At 42.4% G+C, this 26,583-nt stretch overlaps 1 protein-coding gene across 1 annotated transcript; it reads left to right on the top strand.

Annotated features, from left to right (window-relative positions):
* The first annotated feature begins 958 nt into the window (after positions 1–958).
* kntc1 (kinetochore associated 1) lies at positions 959–26,583 on the top strand. The gene is made up of 61 exons (XM_036526260.1): positions 959–1,096; positions 1,361–1,481; positions 1,567–1,682; positions 1,863–1,941; positions 2,532–2,609; positions 2,769–2,803; positions 2,951–3,061; positions 3,448–3,541; positions 3,954–4,006; positions 4,258–4,370; positions 4,505–4,568; positions 4,885–4,980; positions 5,648–5,691; positions 5,850–5,912; positions 6,002–6,077; positions 6,261–6,386; positions 6,480–6,646; positions 7,354–7,465; positions 7,804–7,947; positions 8,101–8,157; positions 8,241–8,312; positions 8,577–8,705; positions 8,886–9,029; positions 9,758–9,853; positions 10,164–10,267; positions 10,418–10,520; positions 10,736–10,870; positions 11,056–11,175; positions 11,285–11,357; positions 11,541–11,608; positions 11,901–12,172; positions 12,499–12,671; positions 13,036–13,133; positions 14,173–14,317; positions 14,468–14,524; positions 15,578–15,741; positions 15,841–15,945; positions 16,321–16,449; positions 16,662–16,778; positions 17,003–17,112; positions 17,534–17,765; positions 17,965–18,054; positions 18,233–18,401; positions 18,712–18,770; positions 19,158–19,374; positions 19,464–19,537; positions 19,846–20,056; positions 21,181–21,293; positions 21,594–21,649; positions 22,087–22,165; positions 22,500–22,624; positions 23,110–23,245; positions 23,460–23,555; positions 23,752–23,808; positions 24,032–24,086; positions 24,167–24,230; positions 24,369–24,498; positions 24,841–24,930; positions 25,175–25,329; positions 25,839–25,941; positions 26,548–26,583. The coding sequence occupies exons 1-61, from the start codon at positions 965–967 to the stop codon at positions 26,581–26,583; spliced, it is 6,642 nt and encodes a 2,213-aa protein (XP_036382153.1). The 5' UTR covers positions 959–964.

The raw sequence follows: 26,583 nt of genomic DNA, 5'->3' as shown, positions 1-26,583 counted from the left end.
TAATTTAAAATTGCATAATAGGAGTATGTTAGTGTAGAGATATAAGGTAAACAAAAAAGAAATAAGACAAGCACAACCTAAACCAAACAAGCAAGGCCATGGCTGACTGTATAGAATTAGTTTAACATAAACCTTATTATCAATGTATCAACTAGCCTACAAAATACTGGTGCACAAAAACGTAAACCTGACATGTGAGGAACTTTGTCAGCTCTTAAAAGGGGCTCTGTTGTTAATTATAACTTCGTTACATCATGTTTGGAGTCAATCTGCAACAACATATATCTACAGGACACTATGTCGCATAGCTGTGATGTGTAATGTTAGCTAGCTATCTAAGAAAAATAATAATATAATAAAACTGCTTAATCTTTCGCTCCAAACGTTTTATTATTTTTTTTTCAGAAAAATGAAATGTCTAGGGTTCGCCGCATCTTCCTTCTCCTTCCACATAAACATGTTCTAAGAGTAAAATACTGAATGCTACAGCCATCACAAAGTTAGCACTGGAGCAGCGGTCTCAGTTCATTGGATAAACGGAGTGTTTGCAACTAGCAACAAAAACGTTTCCATGGAAATGCCCTTTTACCGGAAGTATTTGTTCTGCCGCCAAATTTCAATGTTGACTTCATTTGGGTATGTTGTGTCGGCCTTTACAGAAAGCTATATGTTGACTAATCAGCTGCCTACTATGAACACTGACATACTGAAATAGAGAGGATTGCCGTTATAACTGCTATAAAATAAAGTTAGTTTGCTATCGAGCAATCTAATCTGAAACATCAGGTGTAAGGTAAGTTCCTGCGTATCTATCTTGCGTTCTTGTTAGAGCTGACAGTTCATTAAGTGACCTACTTAGGTACCACATAACAGCTAACCGGTCAGTAATCACACCTTCTAAACTGGCTGTCAGTAACGTTTTTCTTCTTTTTACTTCTTCATAGTCTTAGATCGAGTAGTCACAATGTGGAATAACGTGGAACTTCTAACCAATGACGATACCGGCACAATGCGACTGGGTATTGACTGTAGACAGGAGTGTGGCAGCGCCCTATATCAAGTTGATGCTCTTGTTAAATTTTCCTCCTCTGAAAAGGTAACTCAACGTGTCTTCAGCGTGGGGTTGTGAAATGCACTGTCTACTGGTTATTTTCATGTCATGGATATCGATTAGCTTGGAAACTTGTGTCGAGTCGACTTCTATATGGCTATTGATTAGACAAGACATCTTAAGAACCTATGCAAATAAGAAAAATATTGGCCATGGCTTCAATGTGCAACAATTGCATGAAAGCTGAATTGCTAGAAAACGTGCTCCCTTTAAAAGAAATCAACTTAAGGACACGTTTCCTTTCTGTAGGTGTCGTTCAACCCACAGCTGTACGCCTCCAGCAGTTGCAACTGCAGCATTGTTGTTGCAGACACGACGGTGGTCCTCTTTGACCAGAACTTTCAGTCTGTCTTGCTGCACCTTTATTTTGGTAAGGCCTTACAAGCACGTAATCTTAACCACGACGTTTGTCGTAGTGTCTTGGTAATGATTATACACATTAATCTTGAAATTAGGCACTGAGGTGGACGTTGCGGGCGTGTGCCAGAAGGGTCACTTTTTGCTCGTTGGCGAGAGAAATGGGAATCTTCATCTGGTTTATGTGCCACAGAAGAGAACAGTGCTCACGAGAGTAAGGAACGGGCGTTCTCGCCTTGTCATTCAGTTACATTTGCTGCTTATCATTCACATTTCAATCTTGATTATTATAAGGTCCCTTCAGTAGTGTTCTCCAAGAGTTTTCACTGTAATTTTTTTTTTGCTATGACGTGAAATGTCTTGCATTTTGATGACAAGTGTCACCTTGTCGTAGGCTGTGCTGCAGAAAATTCCCTGCGACAATGAGAAGAGTTTCAGAAGCCTTATTATACAGGAGGATAGGGCGACACCAGGTGAGGTCTGGATTTCTAACGATAAATAATAGAATGCCTTATGTATTGTCTTGTTCTTGGTGATTAAGAAGTAATGTTTGATAAGGATCTCAGTCTGTTGCTTGGACCGTCCTATTTGGTATTGTTTATGGTTAGCATTTTATTTGTGTTTTATTCTGCACTTGACTTTGCATGCACTTTAAAGCAATTCTGGAAAAGCACATCTCCAACATGTATAGATAAATGAATTTGTCTTTATGATGCAGATTGTGTGAAATTTTGTATATTCACAAATACATTTTATTTTGGGAATATTTATCTAAGTTTAATCCTTATTCTTCATCTCTCATTTGCATTGTAGACAATAACTGCAATAACTGCACATTAACTTGCTCAGTTTCTGATTGTGTTAAGATTGTAACCATCTTTCTGCACTATCACTTTGCTTTTCAACAGTGTGTATGACATTAAAACTAATTTGTAACAAGTCCTCTTATTGAGTAAGCAAAAGTTTGAAACAGCCTTTGTTAATACTTTGAGTATCTGTATCTTTTTAGTTTGATAAATGAATGAGTTTGTCTAATTGTCCAAATTTTTCCCACTACATCCAGGACTGTACCACTTGTTTGTTATTGTGTCTGATGGATTCATTCATATCTCAAACCTTCAACTGGACAAGATTCAGAAAGGTATTATTTTATAAACACTGAGCCTTTATTTATAAGAAAAACAAGAATTTGTTCATAACAAATTAACATTATCTTTGTAATGACAGCTGTCATTTTTCACAAATGTATTAGAGCCATGTTCAGTTTCAGCTAAAGCCCCTTTTGTTTTGTTTTGATCAGCTATTGAGAAAATGGACCTTGAAGCATTGAAGGAGGTTTGAAAAACTTTATATATTTGGATTTACTTGAATAGAGAAAATTTTTAAAGCTTAAATTTGACACTTAATATCAAATGAGCGGTATAAGGTAGATGTATATAATAAGGCTGTGGCATCCATTTTACCTCCTCTCCCTTCTTCCAGCTGCAGTCCGTCATTAAGACAGTCTTCTCTTCTACCACGGACATCCACACCCAAGGGTGCCACTCAGCTTTGACAGCTGACCTGGCCAATGAGATCCACCTCATCATTGGGGTATGACAAGTAGAGCCAAAATCATTGAAACTCCTTATACATATATGCCATTGACTTCTGATTGCTGAGCTGTAGAAGTTGAAGTAGAAAGTGAAGCAAGATTGTCTCCCAAGAAACACAACTCAGAAAATTCCAGTCAATCACGTTTTAAATGATAACCCCCCCAAAGCTACTGTGAAGGATATGTTAGAGATAAGTCCATGCAAAGTTAAAGCATGTCTAGTGGGTGTGTTTTCAGGAGTCTTACAAGATTTTATGAAACATTCTTTTGGAGTTAGGAAATCATAATTTGTTATTATAAGAGCACAGACTCTTGCTGGGTTTCTGTTCGTTTTGTGGAACAAAATTACTTGCTCATTATGTGACTCATACCTTTCTGCTACCAGGGCAGTGGAGAAAATGTGTTGACCCAGTGGAAAATGGACTCTGTGGAGAAAACCACGTCTCTTACCAATCTCTTGGATTCCAGTTTGATTCCAGGTAATTATGATAACCATTTCTTCACATAAACTGGTTAAAGACACTCTACTTTCATTGTCATTTAGAAGATACTCTTATCCAGAGTGACCTACATAGATTACAGTTTTATCCATTTATACAGCTGGATATTTACTGAGGCAATTGTGGCTTAAGTACCTTTCCCACAGATACAACAGCAGTGCCCCAGCAGGAATTTGAATCAGAAAATGTTCCACCATGAGCCCTGCTTCTTAACACTATGCCACAATTACACCCGTATACTTATGGTCTGACTTCATCATTCATGTTGCTGACAAATGCGAGAGTTGTAACTGCCCCAGGAAATATAATCTGTTGCAATGTTTACAATAATGTTATGTATGTGTCATGTTGTATGTCTTTGTGTTAAATTCTAATGGTCTCTCTGTGCCAGGGGTGAGGAAGATCCAGGTGATGGAAAACTTGATGTATGTTCTGAATGAAGAGGTGAGGCTTTTTTATTCAAAACAACCCTGCCAAACTAGTCTCAATATGGGGAGGGAGTGGATGACCATATATTTTAAGATAGTTAAGAGTTCACTTTAACAAGGTCTGAAATTTCAAGGAAAAATAAAATCTCCATTTTCAGTAAAATACACAGAAAATATCTACGTTCAGCTGACCACAATGTTACTGTATTTGTAGAATCTAAAGTAATAAAAATTTCAGTTGTAGCTATTCCCTTGTATTCCTCATAGAATGTTCTGAGCATCTGGGAGGTGAATTTCCTGGTGATGGTATCATGTTGGTCAGATCTTCAAATCCATGATTTTCTGCTAACGACTGAAGGGGAGACTACTTCAGCTGCCATGTAAGTGCCCATCCAATTGAGAATAAAATAAAACTACATAAAAAATAAATAAATACGACATTATAAATTACTTTTTACTGGGTTCATTTTTATTTTAGTTAACTAAGTCAATTCCTAATTTCATGCATTTCTAGGCAAGAAGGCACCAGTGTGAGACTTATTGCTTTGACAATGCAACCCCATCGTCAGGTATATTTTGTTACCCTCATCTCTTTGACTTTACCAGGGGAAGGACTTGGTTCTCCTAATGTCAGATTTAAAACATCTCTTTGGACATTGACTTCCCATCTCTTTTTTTCAATTCAATTTTTTCCATTACATGGATCCATTCATTATAAGTAACATCTGCTTTTATGCTACTGATGCCTTAGGAGATCAGTTCCCTTGGGCTTCCCTAGAGCTGTTAATCATATGGTTTAACTTATTCATATCATTCATAAAATGATCTGTCTGTGTTGGTCAAGACTGCTTTTATTTTTTGGCTCTAGTGATTTCCCTGCTCTGTGTCTGTTAGATGAGTCTCCTGGTGTATTCTGTGCCAGCAATGACAGTCCTCTACTCCCTTGAGGTCTCAGCCACCTCGTCTCTGGTCCAGACTGGCATCAGCACGGTAGCATGAACACCACCTCCATCGTTCTCCCTTTAATTTTGTACTGATGTTGCACCTAGGGCTGCTGCAAAGAAAAACCAAGGGAAATTGTTTGGTTGCGTGTACGCTTCCAAACCTTTGCAAATCTGCTTGTTGAGGGCTGTTTGCTTAGTATGTACAATTGAACTCTTCCCCCAAGAGGTTTTCAGACACTTGCTGGTGAGAAAGTCATCTTGCGTTTTAATTTGATATGTTAAAGAATTACTTTGAGGTAAACCACTTATATGGCCATTGAGTATAGTGTCCTAGAGTTAGTGAGATTAACTGGTAGTACATACACTGTATGTGTATGTACTAATACACAGCATTCTTTCACTGTCAAAATATGTTTTCTACTTTTGATTTCTGTATTGTGAGAAGCGCATTTTAACCTGTTTCTCCAGAAAAAAAGAACATGGAATTCAGGGTCACGATTATTCTTCTTCTTAGTGGCTGTTGTTTATCGGGGAGAGAGAGGGGCACAGGCACAGGATATTTAGCAGTACTTTACACATGCTGTAAGCTATGATTTCTTACAGAGGAGACTTGGCCACTGCATTTTAAATGTGAAGCTTATTGAAGCTGGTATGTTAACAAAGTCAAATTATGAAAATGTACTAGTTTTATTGGATTTTTTCTTGAATTTCAGGACACCATTTATTTGCTGGAGGGAATTTCTGAAAATCCAGAAAGGTATGGAAAAATTGGCTTTGGTTTTGGAAAGCAATGTGTATGTTCACAAAATAAAGTGAAAACATCATTATATTGACATGGTATGGCTGTATGAGGCATGATATGTAATAAGGCTCAGATGACTACAGTTTGTATCTTGTGGCTGTTCATTTTTCCAGTTCTGATGGGTCAGCATCTGTCGTAGTTTTGAGATGCCTCACAGAAGCTTTGCCAGAAAACAGGTAAAGGGTTCTGATTGCTTAACTTGAAACCATTATTACATTTTGTACAGAAGACTTTCAGGCTAAGCACTCTAACATATCTCCTCCAGGTTCAGCCGCCTTCTCCACAAGCATAAATTTGAAGAAGCAGAAAAGTTTGCCCTACAGTTTGGGCTTGACGTTGAGGTAGGGGATCTAATTCACTTTCACAATGTTTTATTTTTCTGTGATGCTGAGAACTTTGTATGATGTATCTCTTTGTAGTATTCTTTTCTGAGAGAATCACCTCCCCCAGTGTTATATGGAACTCAGATATGTTGAATTCTGAGAGAGTAACGTGACTGTCTGAATTCCCTTCCAATCTGGCAGCTTGTGTATAAAGTGAAGCTGGACTTCGTGCTGGAGAAGCTGGCCTCCACTTCTGTCAAGAGCTCTGGACATGCAGTGTGGTCTGAGCTTGTGAATGAGGTTAAGACCAATCTGATGAAGATCATGGTAAGGCGCGCTACTGGGCTGAAACAAGGATGAAATGCAATGACACTTTGGTGCCTTGCCCATACATTTCTTGTTTGGAATCCCTCTTTTCAGGATGAGCAGTTTGTGGTGGAGTACTGCATGCAGGCCCCTTGGCCCACCTTCAGCATTGCAGAGGAGATGCTGAACCATGCTGCCTCCCGATACCCTTCTTCGCAGATCCAAGGGGCCTTGTCAAGGCTTGTTACCTTCTGTGGCCTCAATGGGCCAGACAAGTTCAAGTATGTCACATGATCCTGGTAGAGGTCAAGTTAAAGTAGCATTGAAAGGTTTTTTATGCATTTTTAAACTTGCTGTGCAACATTTACTACATTTGACCAGTGGTAGCATAGCATATCCTGGCTCATTTTTATTGTTTATTAATTCTTATACAGTTATAGTGTTTGATTTTTTTAATCCCTAAAGTGTCAATTGTCAATCCAATTGTATTTGTCGTAGTGTATTTTTATGATGGAAGTTGTTACAAAGCATGTAACACAGTGCATTTTCCAGAAGGAATAAAAATAAAAACAGAAAACCTGGGGTCAACTGGGGGAAAAAAATGGAAAACGTATGTCCAGGAGCCCACGAAAAGGTGGTCAAGAGACTCCTGCAACATGCAACTATTAACACTGAGATAATGCAAAAAAGGAATCAGTTTATTGCAACAGTTGCATTCTATAAACAGGGTGGCACACAGGTGATGCCATAGTGGCTTTGGACAGCGCAGGCTTTCATAACTTGTTAACTTTGACTGTAAAGCAATTGGTCTTCCACATTTTGTCAAAATTGTTAAATATAAAATTATTAGCGCTTGCCCTCATAGCTACAATTGAAACATTTGTTTCCTCTGGCATCTGGAGGGGTTCTTTATGCAGGGTATGTGGTTTCTGTAAAGTATATTCTTTTGCTGTAAAAATATTTGTGTTGGTTCTCCTCAAATGTGTAGTGGGATCTCCTGGATTGAATTCCTGAACCGTGCTGACTACATGAGTGATGTCCTGTGGCACCTGAGGGAGGGAGATCTAAAGGGTGCACAGCACCTATGGCTCCGGCATGAGGTAAACCCCCCCCCCCCCCCAATTTGTCCCAGCTGCTCACCCTGTGTTCTGAATTGGTAGCAGAACAAACGAACCTTGGTAACTTTTTAACTTTTTCCTGGTTATGTGACCCACACCTTCTTCTTTCCCACATCTGACAGTCACAGCCTATTTTTCATCGTCAGGATGGTAGTGTCACCACCTAACTTTAAATGTTCAACATAAATTTAATACCAAGCTTGAATTCAGTCTTTTCAAGCTGAGTTTTGAGCATTTATATTGCAAATTGTTGAGGCCATTTCCTGCTCATGACACTTTATGAATATGTTTGTACTGTAATATTCCCTCTCAATCTGCAGTGGGAGTTTGCAGAGAAGTTTGATGAGAAAGTTCTGGACACTCTGCTCTGCTCAATCCCTGAGAACATCCCCTCCAGGGAGCTTTGTCTGTGGTTCAAAAGTGTCATCATTCCTTTCATCAGAAGAACTTTACCCAAGGGACAGGTAGGTGTCTGTACCCATTAATTCTGCTGGTACAATGAACAAAAACAGTGGTATTGCGAATGTTGGTTCTACAGGGAAATTAAATTCCAAATTACAGTTCCAGGTTACAGGCTAATTGTTATGCTCAACACTGTTTACAAAATGTGTTTTCAGAAAACCCTTGCACGATGGTTGGAGCAGAGAGCAAGGAATTTGCAGTTGACAGAAAAGGTATACGATTACCTTCAGTTCTTCAAGGGTTTCAGTAGATTGTGTTGCCCTCTATGACATTATTTCTTTACCCCTGTCTGCAGAGTGACTGGCCTCAGAATGGGTTGGACTTGGCTGAACTGGGTCTGCCCTCTTTCTGGCTCTGTATGCCTCCAGTAAGCTTTTCTCCATGCACTTCTCTGTTGCCTGTACCCAGGGATGTCTGATTTTTACCACATAAAAATCAGACATCTACTTGACATCTACAAATTCCTGCAAAAGGCCCATTGGACAGTCCAGTTTGTTATAAAACACTTAAAAAGTCTGTCTTAATTGAAAGTGGTGTACACAGACATTAAACAATTGTAAAACGATAAACATAACATTATAATTGTGAAGTGAATAATATAAATGTAACTGTAGTGTCTGACTAATGGGAGTATAATGATCAGGAGGACTATGGCGCAGAGGAGGTGGAGAAGCTCAAATCCCTGGTGGGCAGCCTGCGGCAGCTGCTAGACCTCTACAGGAAATATAACTGCAGGCTTTCTCTGTCGGACTTTGAAAAGGTGGGAGTCTGCTGCGTTGGTGCAACCCTAATACCCCACACTGCCTTGGAAAGGTGTTGTCAATGCCACAGTGGAAGAATGTCCCCAAGCAGCTTAATTGCTTTAATGGGATGAGCTTATCAACAGATTTGATAACAAATCTGATTCGCCTGTAAAAAAATTTTCCTCTGTGTCTGGCAGGGGAACACAAGGAGCATTGCCTTTCTGATGCTGGACAAGGTGCTGGCACCAGAACTTATCCCCTCGGTGATGGAGAGCACAATCAGACCCTACGCCCTAGCGCACCACCTGCCCCTAGATGATCTGCTGCTGCACTACATCAAGGTGAGCGGCACAGAACCGCATGGCGCTATGTCATGTACCTCAAACAGCCCTCATACCCTTGATCAACTTGCCACCACATTTGATGTCAGAACCACGGTCCCTGGGCCGTCTTCATCAATGTCCATTCCACTATCCACTATACAATAAAAATGAGGACAACCTCCTCCTTGTGAAGAATGTTGACTGTGGCTTCCAGGTTAGGATTTGGTAGATGGGCCATGTTTGGGTACAGGTCTAATAACACAGAGGCTGAAAGGGTTGAGTGTTGAGTACTTTTGGAGTTCCTTCCTCAGAACACAAAGGGTATTTCATATCAGTTCATTAAGAACGGCAAATCAAAAGTCATATGTATGTCCTATTGATGTCTTATTGCCTATTATAATATGAAAACAGATATAAATGTAGAATGAAACAGACCTGCATTATAGCATCCTTTGCTCACTCAGGAATTCACAAATGTAAGTAACACAAAGTAGGAAAAAGTAATGCCAATTTGTGTTGCCAATTTAATCAGCTCTGCTTCAGAAATACCCTGCCACGGGGGTCGATGGAAAATAAGTAATTGCGCGGACGTTTAAAAAGAGTGCGGCTGATGAGTGAAGGAGAGATTGCCTCTATAGGTGACTCCTGAGACCTTTTCTAGGAGGCCTTCAAATATTCTGTGAACTTCACGGTCATAATAGGATGTGCGTGTCTGTGTGTTGTGTTTTTGTGGCCGTGTGCTCCAGGACCTGCTGGACCGCTGCAGCTCTCAGACAACCTCTCTGTTCACGGAGTGGGAAGCCAAAGCTATGGCCGTACTGGGCTGTATGACCGACACAGATGTGAGTACTTAACTCCCTTCTATTCAGCCTTAGTGGCTATACACCAAAAAAATCAAAGAATCACAACAGCTGCCATTGTTCATTGCTGTGAAAATAAATTTAAAACTGGGTGCTACAGTTTCACAGTAGAAGGACCATTCCTTTTCATTGTGTCATATGCGCATATATATATATATATATATATATATATATATATATATATATATATATAATATATTATATGTATGTTTCTTAATCCTATTCACATTGTATAGCTGTGTGTTCAGTTGTTGCTTCTTATGAGGGACTGTAACCTGCTCTGTCTGTCCAGCTGGTTGTGGACGCTGTGCTGGAGATCATGTACAAGGCAGTGGTGCCCTGGAGCGAGGCTGTGGAGCAGCTGGTCCAGCAGCACCTGGAGATGGAGCACCCTAAGTATGTCTCCCGCTGCCTCACCCACTTGCAGAGCTTTCACTGGAGGATACTCTCACAGGAACAGACCAGGATATTACTGTAGCAGTTTCTTTCCTGATCAATGGGACTGCTGTGGTGGGTGTGGTCTGACTCTACCCTTATCTATCACAGGCAGGAGCTCCTGAGGGAGAGTTACCAGCTCATGGAGATGAAAAAGCTGCTCAGAGGCTACGGCATTCGCAACTTCAGCTTGTCTAACAACTGTCAGGTCATGGTGTGTAAGGTTCTGGCTTGGTCAGCAGCGTTTTGTATATTACTTGCATGACACATTGTAGATGTTTGTTTCTGAATCCAGGAACGTAGACAACGTGGCAAAGTTTAGTGGTGGAAACATTCCAGTTAATTTATTTGAGCATGACCTCCAGTGACCATGACCATTGCTGTCCTTCCTGTGCGTTTGGATTTAAAATGGTAGATGTCTCCCTGCAGATTCTGGTGAGATATATCCTGAAGCAGGACCTGCCCACCTCTCTGGAGGATGCTCTGAAGGTTGCCCAGGCATACAAGTTGCACCCATCCCAGATCCACTTCCTCTATTTCATCCAGTTGGTAGGCCAGGCCAAGGTATGTGGGGACATCATATAGATATTCAATATTCTCCACCGAAGCGGTTTTAGCTTTTTTTGGCATAATGGTTAAGCTTATAATATGGGGTGCCTAATCCGATCAGAGAGCAGCCGTCAGGGGCAAATGAACACTGTGGAAGGTGAGCAGGTGGTAGGGGCGTCTCAGTGAGTGTGTCATTGCAGAAGGAGGAGTGTATGATACTCCTGAAGCAGCTGCCCCCAGAGGAGGCTGAGTTTTTGATTGAAAGGCTGGCCGCCTGGGCACAACTGGAGCTGCAGGATGAAGCACACGTGTCAGAGGAGGTATGCAGCATGTATGCACCCGCCCTGGTGGTGTGTGCAGAAAAAAAGGTCATTGCTGTCCATACTCAACATTTTTTTGTGAGTATTTTTATGCTGTGTTTTCCAACAGCATAAGGGGCACCAGATGGTAGTGGCCCAGGTGATGGTGGAGGCATTGAAATTCCTACAGAGTATCCAAAAAGGTGAGGTTTGTCTTCATTTTACAGTTCGTTCCACTATCTGCAACATTTTTCCACTGAGGATCTCAAAGAAATGTTTGATTTCTAAGATTAATCGACAGAGGATAATGAAAATTAGAATCCTGCTTATGGAGCTCATGAGTCTTTGACCTGTCCTTTAACCTGGCTTCCTTTTTATTTGCACAGATAATGCTTTTAAAAGCATAGAGTGTGAAAACAACCTGAAGATGTTCAAAGCAATTGCTCACCTGCAGGTATGTCAATAAGATGTTAGGGGCTGCAAACCATGAAGTGCAGAAATTTTAGTTTTTGTCATACAGGAACCAGCCTTCATGTATAACTCCATCTTCATGTATAGTCATCCTGAGTACTGGCCAAGACGTGTGAGTGTAAGTTGATGGAAATAAATGACCTATGCTTGATTACTCTAATGAAGTTGTTCAGACCGGTTTAATGCAAGAATACTGGGCATAAGATGTATTTCGTACAGCAAAATAAATGCATGCAGGCTCAGTTGCGTTTCCTGTTGTTGATTGGTCGTCCTAGGAGGATTTTGACATTTTTCTGAAGCCCGAGGACTACACTAACACAGCCTTGCGAGCACAGTTCCAGGAACAGCTCGTTACTGCATATCAGAACGCCAGGACTCGGGGCAGGTTGAAGAATGCCACTAACGATGCCAATGGTAAAGTCAAGACAATGGCCAAGCTGCACCAGCTGGCCCGCCAGCTGCAGTGCTGTGAGCAGGAGCTGTGGGCCAGCCTGGCCGTGCGGGCGCTGGGGGTCGGCAAGGTGGAGGAGGCTTTAAAGATCTGCAGGTGAGGGGGGGAGATGGTACCTCCATGATCAGCCATTCCAACCCTTATCTCAACCTCAACCATGTTGGTCGGGAAACTAAAAGTAACCCAGGGTTAGCAACCCGGAACAACACTAGGGATGGCTAAGGAAGGTAATTTAGCTCATTGCTGATGGTTGTCTCACCAAGGTCAGAGTTGCTCAAGCTTGTTTATTGGGCTTGGAGCAGCTATTGTCTGAACTGTAAAGTATTAGAAATTCAGTCTGTGTCCTTGATATGCATGTACAAAATCAGCAGACCAAGGGAGAGTAAACTGACAGTTTCCTTTCCCATCTCCAATTCTTCCAGCGAGCTGTACCAGCACCACTGCAACCCCAGGACTGGAAGGGTGCTCTTCAGTGCTGCTCACAAGCTCTGCCAGATGCTGGAGGAAAACGTGCCCATGGTCCTCCCAGAGGGCATCAACCTCCCAGCTGTTATCCACGAGCTGGCCTGCCAGGCTGCTACAGTCTGTCAGCCAGGTACCCAATGGCCTGTAACTGCATTACAGCACTTTACTTCTCATCCTCTAGTCTTCAGACCTCCAATCCATACTTTGCTCTCAAGCTGTGGTTGGAGGAAAAAATTGCTTTAATTTAATCTAATTCAGTTTGCTTAAATTATTTTTAGCTGTACAACTGGCCAATAGCTCTCGTTCTGGATGCTAATAATGTATTAGAACTACATTTTAACCTGGCCTTGATTTATTTGTCAAAACCGGGCAACGACGTAGCTCGCTTAGCCATAATCACCAGAGGATGGAGCTGTACGGCCTCTCTCGTGCACCGCTGTAGATGTGTAGATGGCTGAGGAGCAGGACTCGGTGTGAAGGTTCTTTTCCCTTAGACCTGCTGCTGGACTGCGTAGAGCTGTGCAAGAGCACCCGTGTTGCTGTGGACGTGTACCGGCAGTGCCAGATCGACAACTATGGCTTCACTGCTAAGGTACCTGAGCTTCACCCCTGTCCAACCCTTCCATCACTACCACCCTGGCAAATATAGACACGTGAAAGTCTGAGCTGAAAGAGTGAGCTGCACACTACAAGGCAGGATGCGAAACGCCCACATTTGTCCTGTAATTAAAGAAAAAAATCCCTTAATGTCATGCATGACGGAGGAACTTGCTCATCTTGACTTACCTTACAGCCATTTGAAACATCTGTTTGGGAATGTGACAGTGGAATAATCACACAAAGTAAACCCTCAAACAGTGTGTGTATGCAGACATTTAACGTAAAACAATGATGAAACTGCTAAATTCTATAGTTGATAGAGTCCATAGGTATATGTAATAACAACACTCAAAAAGTATTTTATTGTATTTCAAGTACAAATAAGTAGATGGATGGCATTTGTGTGTAGACAGCTATAATGTAATATTTTAACATGATTTGAGTTCACAGTTTGGTGCAGTAAACAGTTCACAACCATTAGAGTTTTACTTTAGTGTTGAATTACATGCTACTACATGCAGTGCAAATGCACTGTACTGTATTCATCACTGTTTAGTGGGATTGGTAAAATTTTTAGATAAACTACTGTTGAATTACAAATGGTATGGTACTTTTTTCTTGTGTTTTTTTTTTGTGAGTAAAAATTAAAATTTGAATCTGTAGCTAGCTATTAAATGCTGAGAGGGCTGCCAACCTACATACAAATGTAACTAGAAAGCAAAGGCCTGGATTCTGTCAATATTTGTCCTTAACTTTGACTCACAAGGAAATAAGTGTTCATATACTCTTTAGCAAGTTTAGCAGTCACCAGCAAAACCATTGAGTTTGAATTGACAAAACTAAGACTTTTATCTTATTTCCTGAGTTCTCTATTACTGAACACTGTTGAAATTTTACAACAAAATTAATTCCGACCATAAATTTTGAACTAACGTGAACCTGGTTTCCCACAACAATCAAGCGCTCATGCATTATGTCATTGCTGCAAACCTAACTTGAGTAGCATGTGATGAAGTGATGGCTGCTTTCAGGATTCATCCCTGATGGCAGATCGGGACCCCTACACAGAGTGGAGCTTCCAAGACATCTTCAATGAGGATGGCCTCGTCATGGACCCTGTGTTAGTCTTACCCTCCCAATATGAGATCACCAGCAGCCTCCTCCCTTCCCCCTCAGGTACGACAAGCCTCACTGTTCTTTTAAGTACCATACTATACTGCTAAAATAGCCTTGTTTGGGCGAATCGCGTTTCTTTAAAGGAAGAGTGCATAACTGTACTACAAGTAACTAATCTTGGGTGGTGTAATGTCTGTGTCCATGTTCCAGATTGTAAGATGTATCCCTTGGATTGCTCTTGTCTGTCCAGCTGTTCATATGTGGAAGGTGAGTGCAGCTGAGGCAGAGGGGTTAACGTTTGTGGCCATTTCTAAGGCAATTTCTGAATCTGTTGCTAATCTGGGTGATCAACACTCAAGTGTTTGTTTTCCTATTACAATGATTGCACAATGATTAGGAGCCATGTGCAGAAATAACATGGAGTGTTGAGAGCTATTATTAGCTAGTGTGAGATCACGGCTTTTTTTGTACGGAACTGGTTTGCCTACCTCCATACCACCTACAGAGATGGCCTGCTGCCAGACTATTTCATTGCATCTGAAAATGGGGGACAGTACGCTTACCTTTTACAGTGATCCAGGACAATGCTTATTAGAGAAGTGTTTGGCCTGAAGTCTGTCAGTAGAATTGCAGGTACACCTTGGTTAATGAAGCCTCTGAAAGTGAAGTTTGTTTATAACAAATGAAGAGGAAAAAAAGGAGTATGATATAATATGAGTATAGGAACCATTAATTGCTCCAGTAAATCTTCATTTTTACCAATGGGTAAATCTTTATTTTTACCAATGGGTAAGCTGTACAGGGGAATGTGTTTATCAAATAGATGGCAGACATGACTCATTACCGCATTGACTTGTTGAACACCACAACTGCATGTTCCAACCACTGACACCACTTGCAAGTGGTTTTTGACTTGTTCACAAATATGGTGAGTTGGGTATATTTTGGTTAAAACCACACCATATAATTGGGCTGATGTGGTATACATATGTGCAGGATGAAGACTCAAGCAATCAACCTGTCCTTGCTCTGCAAACACAATTCCAGTGTACTGTTCTCTGTGTAGTAGATTTCAAGCAGGAAGGTGAATCAATACAAAATCAATTATTCTATGGTTTTTGTTCTTACATTCTACTATATTGATATCTATATTGAAAACCAAATGTTCCTTTTCTTTTGTCATTTAAATGTTCTCATTTAGATCAATTGTCAAAGAATCTGTCCTCCCTGTTACATTTTAGATGTAAATGTTCATAATTTGTCGGCAGAACAACAGTGTAACGCACACGCCGTTGTGTCTGTGGTGGCCTCCCCCCTCAGGCTCGGACTTCTTGAAGCCTCTCTCTGCACCTGTGGCCATGATGCTGCAGAACCTGCAGGAATGCAGTCAGCTGGAGCTGGCCCTCAGGCTGCTGCTCAACACCTTCAGCAGCAGCCTGCAGCACGTCGTTTCCAACAGCATGGACTCGACTCTCAGCTCACAGGTAGGGCCAGAGAGGCTCCACCCACTCCTGCTGCGTCTCTCATTGGATGGCGCGGGGGGTTTTCTAGGTATAACGGATGCCTCTCTCGGTTTCTTTCAGCTTCACGACCACCAGCGCCTGTCAGCAGACAGGAAATGCCTGAGTGAGCGAGAGAAAATAACCACGGTCGCCATTAAGTCAATCGCCATTGCCCTTCTACACAAGGTGAGATCACAGTCTGCCCACTCCAGCATCCCAGCAGTTTTGTCGTGTTGCCCAAAATGACAGGGATTGCAATTTGATCATGAAGCCAAGCGCACTGCAAATCTGTTAATGCTATTGTTTTAATTAATTAGTATTAATATCCATTAAAATAAATGCTCGACAGGAGATTATCTTTATTAGTCTAAATGTGGCTCTCAGCTGAAAGATGACTAAACTGTATGACATCATGATCACTAACAGGTTGAGTAATATTTTATCTTAGTACCTGCTGTGATAAATAACATCCAAGAATTTCTTACAGACTGCATGGCTTCAAACTTCTCCCAGTGTAGTCGTGCCATGAGGACATTAGTAATGTGTGTCTTTGAAATCAAGGTACTTAACTGGAGGGTGGTGGACTGTGATCTGGCCATTGGATACTGCACTCTCCTCCCCAAGAAAGACGTCTTTGAAATGCTGTGGAAAGTCATCAACAACACTTGGCAAAACTATGACAAGATTTTGGTACGATTGAAATAGTGTCATCTTCATTTTGTTTGTTTGTCTTCTACATATCAGCTTACAACAGTCCACAATCATTTTTTAATTACATCCTCAAATACTGACAACCAAGTGTGGGTGTAGCAGTGTGCAGCCAAATGATATGTGTAGGAATGTTACATTGCATATAATGGGTTTTCACTGTGTGTGTGTGCGTGTGCGTGTATGCGTTTCAGGCTGTGGCCATGGTTGGGGCCCATCTTTCCAGCTTGTACAAAGAGGAGCAGCAGCATCAGAAGTTCTCGGCTTTGATCACTGACGCTGAGTGGGGTATCAAGCTCAGCAAATTGGGGGTCAGTTTGATATGCTGTTGTTGGTGTTGTTACTACCTTAACCTGCAGTCTTTACCTTTATAACTGTGAGAATTTCACTTATTATGTGATATTACTTCACATACATGCATGTATGACAGTGTAAGAGCTCATGCCACTGCAGGGGTTTTAGTGAAGTATTTAAGGTCCACTTGCACAGCACTGACTGACTCAATACCCAGCATCTCAACTGTGTATGTCTCTAGATTTCCATCCAGTCCGTGTTCAGACAGTGTGCAGAGATGAAGAAAGACCTGATCCCCACACTGGTGAAGAACAGGAACATGACCCCCGAGCTCATTCTCCAGTATTGCAGGTGACCCTGCACACCTCGTCTCGGTCCAGGCTTCAGTGTCCGTTTGTCTCATCATGTCCACAGAGTGACTTCACAGACTGCAACAATTGCACTGGTCTACATTGCAAAGGCTGCAGTTTCCAATATAGTCACGCATTTCCTGTGCGTATCAATCTTCTATGGGAATTTCAGTTGCTTAATCTTTGTTTTCTGAATGAATTTAATCTGTAGAGGATAAACCTGGGCAGCTAAAAGGTAGGCAGTGGCCTGTATTATCAAATGAGAGCCGAGTATTTGTTTGCCATGATTGAAGAAAGACACACACCTGTCCTGACGGCATCTTGAAATCCCTGTAGAATTAGAAGAAATATATGATAAACTAAACATCCTGCCTATATAGAACATTGCCGTGAGGATATGTCTTCACCTTTTCTATCGGCAGCACTTTTGACCTGGACGGCGACGCAGCCCTGAACCTGTACATCACCACCCTGCTGCTGCAGGAGGAGCCAGATGAGGAGCTTGGAGGGGACGAGGGAGGGGCGGGGGACCCCAGCGCGGGCCACGGGAAGGCGCTGGGCCACGCGGACGCCCTGGAGCGTGCCCTGCAGATCATTCCCCAGCTACACAGCACAGTCGAGCTGGTCATCAGCCTGAGTGCCGCCATCCTGAAGGTGAGCGGAGCGTCAGCGGGGTCAGGCCATGGGCCACGGTGCGGTCAGAGGACAGTTTGGTAATGCGGGGGACCCTGTATCAAAATTGTTGAGTTTCACCAACATGTGTGCAAAATGAATTTGAGTCACAAGAAGGATGGCTGGGTAAGTCTAGCTCTGGTTTATGAAGCAAGACTGACACATGCTTGTTCCCTCACAGCTCAGTCCATACAATTATGAAAGGATTGAAGGCATTCTCAAGATCATACAGACTGCTGATGAAAAGATAACAAGTCTTCCCCTGGAACAGGTAGGGAAAATGAGATTATATTGATGGACCAGGCATAACTATAACACACTGCAGCTGGTACGTTGTTGTGTGAGCTCAGGTCTGTAGCTAGTGGTTATGCATGTGTAAAACTGGTGGTTGTGCAGATAAGGTCTGATGTGTAGATTGGTTATGTGAGTTATTGTTCGCTTGTCTACAGGCAGCAGGGTTGCTTCAGCACCTGAAGTCCTACAAGCGCATCTCACCACCCACAGACCTGGAGAGCAGTTACATGCTGGAGAACTCCCTTGAGCCAACTCCCCTGGCCAACACCAGGCTACCTTTCCACCTGCTCCTCCAGACCAACCGCTACTTCTGGAAGATCATCTGTGAGTACTGATTGGGGTCCAGGTGCTATCTATGACATAGGCCAGCAGCGTGTTTTTGGCCTAACTTTCCTAATCCAACCAATCCAACTGATTCCACCCAATGTCACAAACCAAATGTAGATCTCAAGTTTCAGCCTTGTTAGGCTAGAAAATGTGTTTCCAGCATCTTACCTCTGATTTCACTTGGTATGGAAAATTACCTGTATTTCAATGGAGCAGGGGCATGTGTGGTTCTTGCAAAGCACCAGCTATGCAGTAATCAGGGCATTGATGAGGATCTTTATCCCTTTATCTTCCTTGCATTAATCAGCACCTGAACTCAGTGAAGAGACATTTCCCACCCTGCTGCTCATCTCCAAGTTGATGAAGGTAGGCAAAAAGAGATTGCATGGCTAACTTGATGGGTCACTTTGGATGTCATCATTGCTCTTAGTTTTTATAAATTCCTCACCTGTAATGGTTATTGTCAATCTGGTATTAGATCGGAAGAAAAAAGGTTTGAACTAATGCATTCCACCCACATTTGATTGTTCTCCTGAACTAAAATGTGTTGTCTGGCTACCTGTTCATCCCATGAAATCTTCCTATTTCAAACATTGTTCTATTTTTATGGGCGTTAAAACCTCAAACCATGAACGTCTTGTACATGGCCATTTTCAGCTATGTAATTATATAATGACCTGAGATAAACCAGATACTCAAAGATCCCCTTGCACCTGTTTTTTGGAATGGCCACCTCACTGGATCTGCTTTTAGGTGAGCTTGGACAAGCTCTACATGTCAGCAGTGTACCACGTGTTTGATAAGAGCCTGAAGCCTCAGCTGCTGGAGCAGGCCAAGAGGGGGCACTGCCATGCCCCCAGCAAAGAGGTCGCCAGGATGGCCAAGACCATCATGGATTACGTCCTCTGCATCAAGAACCCGGAGTGGGCTGCTGCCACCGCACATAAGATTGCCCAAGAGATCCCCCCAGGTCAGCCAGGGTGGCACTTGAACTAGAATGAACTATCCAGGACACCTGAGGCAGAAACAATCCACTTGAGCTCTCTGCTGTCTCTTCAGGCATCGAGAAGACCAGGTCACTGATGTTCTGCTTGGCCCTTGGAGATAAATGGCTGAAACTTCCAAATCTGGAGGTCAGATGATGTCTTCTTCTTGAGGAGTTATTCCAAATTAACTGATTGTGTACCATACTTGATTTGTAGTTGCTCTGGGTATGGTTTTATGGATTAAAGCAATGCAAAATGTTTTCATGTGGATTGTTTTGACTTTATATTTTGATATGTGCCCATCCCCATATTAATTCTTTGAAGTGCACATAGTCCTTTATCCCTTCAATTGCCTGACTAGATATTTGTACCACTTATTTTCCACAGAAGAGATTTGCCATTTTGTATTGACCGTGTTGACTGCCAGTGTTGTCTCGCTGTGTTCACCTGAGCAGGAGGAGGCCCGGGCCAAGGCTGAGGTCTTCATGGAGAAGCTGAAGCTTCAGTACCAGCGGTCAGCCACAGAGAATGCCCTTATGTCCAGCGAGCTGAGCTCCCCTGAGCTCCAGAAGCTGACAGGCAACCCCATCCGCCTCATCGTGGCCCTGTTTGAACACAGTAGCGTGGAGCAGCGCATTCGGAGCCCTCTCGGCCTGTCTCACCCTGGTGAGCATACCACACAGAGCGGTACATGCTATATATGTAAAAGGAGTAATGAAAATCTGTTTATCATTTTTTTAATCATCTTTTTTTTTTCATTTTTTCAATTTAATACTTATTTTGAGATTCACAGCTGTTCTCCAACTTCCTTAAATTGGAATTCAGACCTTTCTGTGTAAAACCAACACCTAACAGTTAAGAGAGTTAAATTAAACGCGGATATTGCATATTACGTGACTTTTATTAGCAGGTTTATGACCTGCTCCATCATACACTGTATCCATTATGACTAAATACACCTACAAGTGAAATTATCACAGGAGATATTTTTTGGAGCATTCTTGGACGTGTGACTGTTTCAACTATGAGGTGGCAGCATATGCAGATGAAAACATTCAGGAATAACAAGAATGCAGCCACTGCCTTTTGTGTGTGTGTGACCTGAGCTTCCTGTTTTCATTCCATTTTGAGATGAGAATTCCCCTTAAAAGCTGCTATTTAGAGGAGCTAGCGAACCTTTTGAATCACAAAATGCAGTGTGTCAAGTAGCAAGCATCTTCTTGTGTTTGTCAGTCTGACTGGAATACTCAAACGCTGAACTCAGATGGGATGCGTTGGATGTCTCTGCTTGAGCCTCCAGGGTGACTCCTGTCTCACTGAATGCTCTTGCATATGCATGTGCATATGAGTCTCCAAAAATGGTGTAGATAATGATGGGGGAAACCATCGCTATCACTCTGGTGTTGTTTGGCTGTCATTTTGCATTTTCAGCGAGAAAGCTGTGATGCCAGTAGGTGAAAATAGAATTGACTTGCCTGTGTGGTTTCATTTGAACACATTTATAGCTTGTGTTTTTCCTCTGAATTTTGTGCAGTTTAGGACATTAGTTTGTCAGCTTTCTGGAAGAGATAGTCACCAGGTTAGTGCCTTGTTCAGTTGTGCAGTTTACCTTACAGATTTGAACTACAGGGGAAATTGCTCCTTGAACACTATGCTACACTGCCACCACATTACAGGCCAAACTTAGGACTGTCCTTGCCAAATCCTGAGTCAAACAGCCCTTGTCAATACCCATACACTGGTTGTATTGTGTGTGTCATTGCGCATTTCTCTGTTTTGGTTTGGAACAGACATTCACGCTGTTGCGAAAGAGATCGCAGGCATAAACAGTGTGGAGCTGTCGAAGGTGCGCGACGTGCTGCTGGAGAAATGGCTGTGCAAGACTGGGCCCTCTGCAGTCACAGTGAGTTCCACGCCACCTCTCCACTCAGCCAATGGTGCCTTCAGGCATTGGTTCAGGAAATACTAGCTATCTTTATCAAAGTGCTGAACCAAGGTGTTAATTTAACACATTGACAGTATCACCAAGGAATCTCCCAAATCTGTTTACCCGGTTTGGTGTTTCCATGGCAATGAAGTCTAAAAACAAGGCGGTAATAAGGTTGCACGTAGTGGCATCTGCTCTGGAACAATGGGTAATGTGAAGGTTTTTGAATTTTGAAGACTTTGAACCAACATTTTGTTTTGTATTAAATTTTTTAAGGAAATGAACTTCAAAGGCTGTGCCACTGATATCCAGGAAGACCCCGATCTCATGAGGTACTGGAGATTATGGGCTCATTAGTGTCAAAGCATCGGAAACATTTCATCATGGATGTGTTAACATATGTAATGTGTGTAATGTGTGCTTGTTCTCTCCAGGATGTTAAACTCCAAGGTGCTCCTAGCGTACAGTTTTGCAGTTTTATTACATCTAGAAATGAAACCGTACCATGGAGGGTTGTACTTGTTCCCTACACCCAAGCAATATTTTCACATCTTTATTTGGATGAGGTGTAGATTTGGATGTATGTGTCTGGTTAACTGAGGAATTGGCTGGAAGGAAAGCTAGTATACACACAGCCCTCTGGAAATATCCTTTGAAACTCTCACTATGTGCTGTGGTTTGCTAATGTCACAACTGCCTGCCTTTACCTTGGGTAGGTGAGCACACGAGCACTACCAGAGATTAATGTCTTTAATTCTTCTGCTGCCAGAGTGGTGTACCTGCTGCAGATGTACCCCATGGATTTCAGTGCACGCTTGCTGAGCACCATTCTGACTGCAGACAAGTGGGTGAGTCACAGGCCCATGTCCCCTGATGTGGAGTAACCATGTCCCCTGCATTCATCCTGCTCAACCACAGTCATTGAAGGGCTCTTGGCCTTTCTATTGTCCTGACAATGGAATGCCACCAGTCCCTGGTCAATAGACTCCCAGAGTCCAAACATGACCTTTACATATTTTTTAATAGGATCTGGTTCAGATATATATTGCCAGAATATTGCCACTGCCCCTGAGGCTACCGTTTAGGCTAGTAATGATCTTGATTGTTCTTTGTGGAATGCCTTGGGGTCACAGCAGTGAAAGGACAGGAGCCTTCGCTTATGTCTGAACGTGAATGTTGCAGCCCCTGAACAGGTCTGGTCCTCGCCTCACGTTCCTCCACCGTAGCCGCGCCCTGCTGTGCCTCATCCACATTGCAGACCCCCCAACGCTGGAGACTCTCCTCCACATCGACCGCACCAAAGTCCAGTAAGTCCGGTAGCTGCCACAGTCCATCATTATTACATTACATTACACTACATCCATTTAGCAGACGCTCTTATCCAGAGCAACTTCCAGCACAATAGAACATAAGTGTATTCATTCAGTTTAAACAAGCAACAGTGTCAGACCAGGCTAACAACACTCCCAGACCAGTGAGTGTGAGCATAACATTATTTGAACCCTACCACAAGTTGTGCAATCTGATGGAAGTCAAGTGTACTACAATACAACAGTCCCTAAAACACAATCCAAAGTACATCACAATACTACATGTAAAACAGATATCAAAAACTAGAGGCTGCCATCGTTACCATGTATAAGCTCCTTGTGACTGTTTGGGTGTGTTTCTTTCAAATACATTTGTTTCAGCTGTAGGGCTTCATTCTTTTGCATTTGGAGAACTCTCTAGCATTTTCCCCTTTGCATTATGGCCATTTATGGTTCACGCACTGCTGCGCTGGGTTTTGCAGGGATCACCTGAAGTGCTATATCTACTTGTCTCAGCTAGAGGCACTGAACATTCCGTACAGTGTGGAGTCCTTCCTCAGCAGCCCCAAGGAGGGCCTGATCAAGGGCCTGTGGAAGAACCACAGCCATGAGCCCCAGGTATGAGGCTGGAGTTTGCAAAGGGGTTGTGGGCTTATGCGGTGCCAGTACAACTAGAATTGTTGAGTGATACGATGTGACAGCTGCACCTGTGAAGTCAGAACTTGCCCATATGTGCACAACAGGAGGCCAGTGGAGGGGAATTAACTTCAGTCTAAACTGTTAGGACTACGGTTCCCAGGATTCATTGAGGCCATTCTCTGTATCTGTGCAGGCAGTGAGCCTTGTGGCAGATCTCAGTCTGGAGTACCAGGTGTTTGATCCTCAGCTGTGGAATGGAGTGTTGCAGAACCTTTTGGGCTTCAGCATGGTGAGCCTTGCTGCTTTGTGTCAAACCTTTGTGATTGTAGAGCCTACAGATTCTTCTACATGGTTTACCACATACAAAACAATCTTGCTGTCCAAAAACGAAGTGTCTTATTCGATGGCCAATAAGTTCATCAGCACGCCATGTAGAAACAAGGTATTTATGAATGAATCCAAGTAATGCTATCATTTTCTTTCAGATAAGCTACTTGCAGAAAGTGTTGGAGGCCCTTGGAGCTGTACCCTCTCTCTGGCAGGTAAAACAGTCACATTAGGGTTATGTAATTCTTCTGTTTTCTGCTCTTAAATACTGACACCTTTTTGCTAAGTTCACGGCTTTAGTTTCATCTTTCGGCACGGGAGATTACCGACATTTAAAGACAGATCTTTATCTGTGTTTTTGAGGTGCTGATGAGTATTGTGGATAAAGGCTTTTTCACACATTTCATCTCCAGATAACAAACTCTTAACCTTCTACAGGTCTCAAATTTCTCTCGGACGTGGAGGAGTGTTATTCTGGCCCCCTTCATGTCAGGTAAAAAGTCAAAAGCACCTCCTCCATAACAGTTTACTTACCAACATTGCTGCAACTCAGTTTCCATTGGTCTTTTTTAGTATCACTTCCTCTGAGCTCTGAACAACTTGCCACCCTGTACAAAACCTTTGTTCTGCTCCTCAAGTAAGTGCCAGTCACCCTGCGGGGGCACCGACATATTGCATTCTTCCACACAGATCACACACCAGAAGCCAGCAAGTGTCTTAAATGTTGAGTGTCCAGAGTGCCGTACTGCCCTTCATTGTCGTACCATTCTCACAGGTGCCCTTTTCTGTTGAACCTTGACCTGATTGGCATTGCCAAGCGATTTGACCAGTGTGGTCTGCCAGCCTTCTCCCTGGGCTCACTCTTGCTCATCCCTTACACTCAGAAAAAGGACCAGCAGATCAAGGTGAGGGCACCAGGCTCTTACAGGGGACATACGTAACATCGTCGATCTGTATGCTTAGCCGTCACCTTGAACAAATCCTAGATCCCAGACAAAAGACATCAAGAATGTTTCCCATTTTACTGACAGAATAAGGATTTTTTTTCACATGTGGAGTAACTGCTTGAGCATCTGTATTAGGGAGAAACTCAGTCAGGTATCCACATTCTGAGAATTCTGACTCTGGAAGGCACATAGTAGTATACTTTTACTCTTGCTGTTTGCTTTCTGTCTGTCCATTTCGAATCAGTTGATTTCCTGTTTCATTCTGTAATGAAGGGTGCTGTTTTTGCTCTTGTACCACAGAATTTCCTGACTTCTTGTAATGTGCTTACTGTTCTGGAACAAGTAGAGGATCACATGAACACGGGAGAGCTGGCAGGGATTCCTTCACAGGTAGACATTCTTTGTTGTTCTCATAATTTTCCACTTTGTTTTCAGTGTTCGGTTGTTGTCCAATACTGAGTTTTGATTGGAGGCGGGCATATTTTACCATTCACTTGTTGGGTTTTTGCCCCCTCTGTTTCTGCCATGCCAATGCATTGGACGGCATGCTTCATACTGTTTCATGCTGTGCAGCATTGCCACAACCCAGTGTGCATCCAAAGACCAATAATTCCTCCCTCATTTCATGCTTCAGATCAAAGAGACGGTGCTGACATTTGTCTGTGAAAATGGACACTACGATAAGCTGGTGAAGACGAAGTATTTTCCGCTCCTCAGGCAGCACATAGCCTTGAGCGGTCATCACAACCAGGTGAAAGACCTGGGTAATTATCTGACCAGCAGGAACTGGTGAGTCCCTCAACATGAGTCATCTGTTAGGTGCTTCAGGTAGAGGTTGTGTTGAAGGGTGTTACGGTGGTCAAAAATCTGCACAGTTTCGCTCACCTTCACAGTGTGTGGATTGACTGACGGCCCGTTGAGTGGCATGAGCCGTACAGATGATCTAAAGATTTCAAAATTTTAACAGAATTTTGAATGCCGTGATGCCCTCAAATTCAGTATGTAAAGGGGAGCTTCGTGGATGGGGCACCACACCTTTACAATTAATACCATTTGTCTGGAGAAATAGTCGCTTTTCCATTTCATTACATCTAAGAGTCACATTTGTCCACTTTATCTGATTCATGTACGCAGCTTGTTCTCCTAAAAGAATCGGTTCATTTAATATTGAATTGGGTCACCGTAGTTTCAAACATTAAAGTTAATCATTAAAGTTTTAGATTCTGTTACTGTAAATGTACATATTGTGTGACACGTAATGTAAGGTCAGTGCGGACTCCCTTTTCCTTTGTTCGCAGTAACGAGGATGCGACCGCCCTTGCCAGGGAGTATCAGAGGCACAGGGTGCAGAAGGAAGGGAAGAATGTTCCCCTCAAGTCTGCCGCGTCTGATATTATGAAGGTAACCTGGGGTAGAATAGAAGTTTATTAATCCCCTGCATCCCCTGTTTAATTTGTTTGTTGTTCTTGGCTTGATGGTGGCATGCAGACATCAGGGACATAAATACATTGCCAACAGACATTGTAATTCTATTACCAAACAGATAGATACAGGGAAAAAAGTTTGCCTATGAGCAATTTCTCCCCACCTCAACCCTCCATTTTTGTTTCCCTGTGAAATACTCAATTAATTATTTGTTGCAACAATTGAATTGCAACAACTTTCTCAAGACAACTTTTCTTCCAGGGGTATTTTTAATATTCACTACATTCTGCAGGTACTTGATGTACCCTTGTATGTGAGGAATGGGCAAAGCATCAGAAAATGCATCTCAGAATAGGGCAAATATTAAGTATTTTAAAATATGTTCCTTCTCTGAACACTCAGTTTTTGTATTTGTAAGTCTTAGAAAAGTAAGTCAAAATGAGACCGAAGAAACAATAATGCCATAATATATTATAGTAATGTATTAGTGAGCTTCACAATTTTGTGGAGCTTTAAATATTACAGCATTAAAAATGAACTCAAAGTGGAGCATGAGTTAATTTTTTTTTTTCTCCTTCACAGGAGTTTCTGAGTGAAGAAAATGGATTTTCCGGATAG

The sequence above is a fragment of the Megalops cyprinoides genome, chromosome 4, assembly GCF_013368585.1.
Source record: "Megalops cyprinoides isolate fMegCyp1 chromosome 4, fMegCyp1.pri, whole genome shotgun sequence".
NCBI classification, from domain to species: Eukaryota; Metazoa; Chordata; class Actinopteri; order Elopiformes; family Megalopidae; genus Megalops; species Megalops cyprinoides.
The sequence above is the reverse complement of the archived record's forward strand: the minus strand, read 5'-3'. Positions and strand labels throughout refer to the sequence as shown.

Excerpts from the sequence above, each read along its gene's own strand:
- kntc1 (XM_036526260.1), top strand. The coding sequence starts at position 965 with ATGTGGAATAACGTGGAACTTCTAACCAATGACGATACCGGCACAATG. Across the intron at positions 2,610-2,768 it reads ACTGGACAAGATTCAGAAAG|CTATTGAGAAAATGGACCTT; the intron begins GTATTATTTTAT and ends TGTTTTGATCAG. Across the intron at positions 18,771-19,157 it reads TCATCTCCAAGTTGATGAAG|GTGAGCTTGGACAAGCTCTA; the intron begins GTAGGCAAAAAG and ends ATCTGCTTTTAG.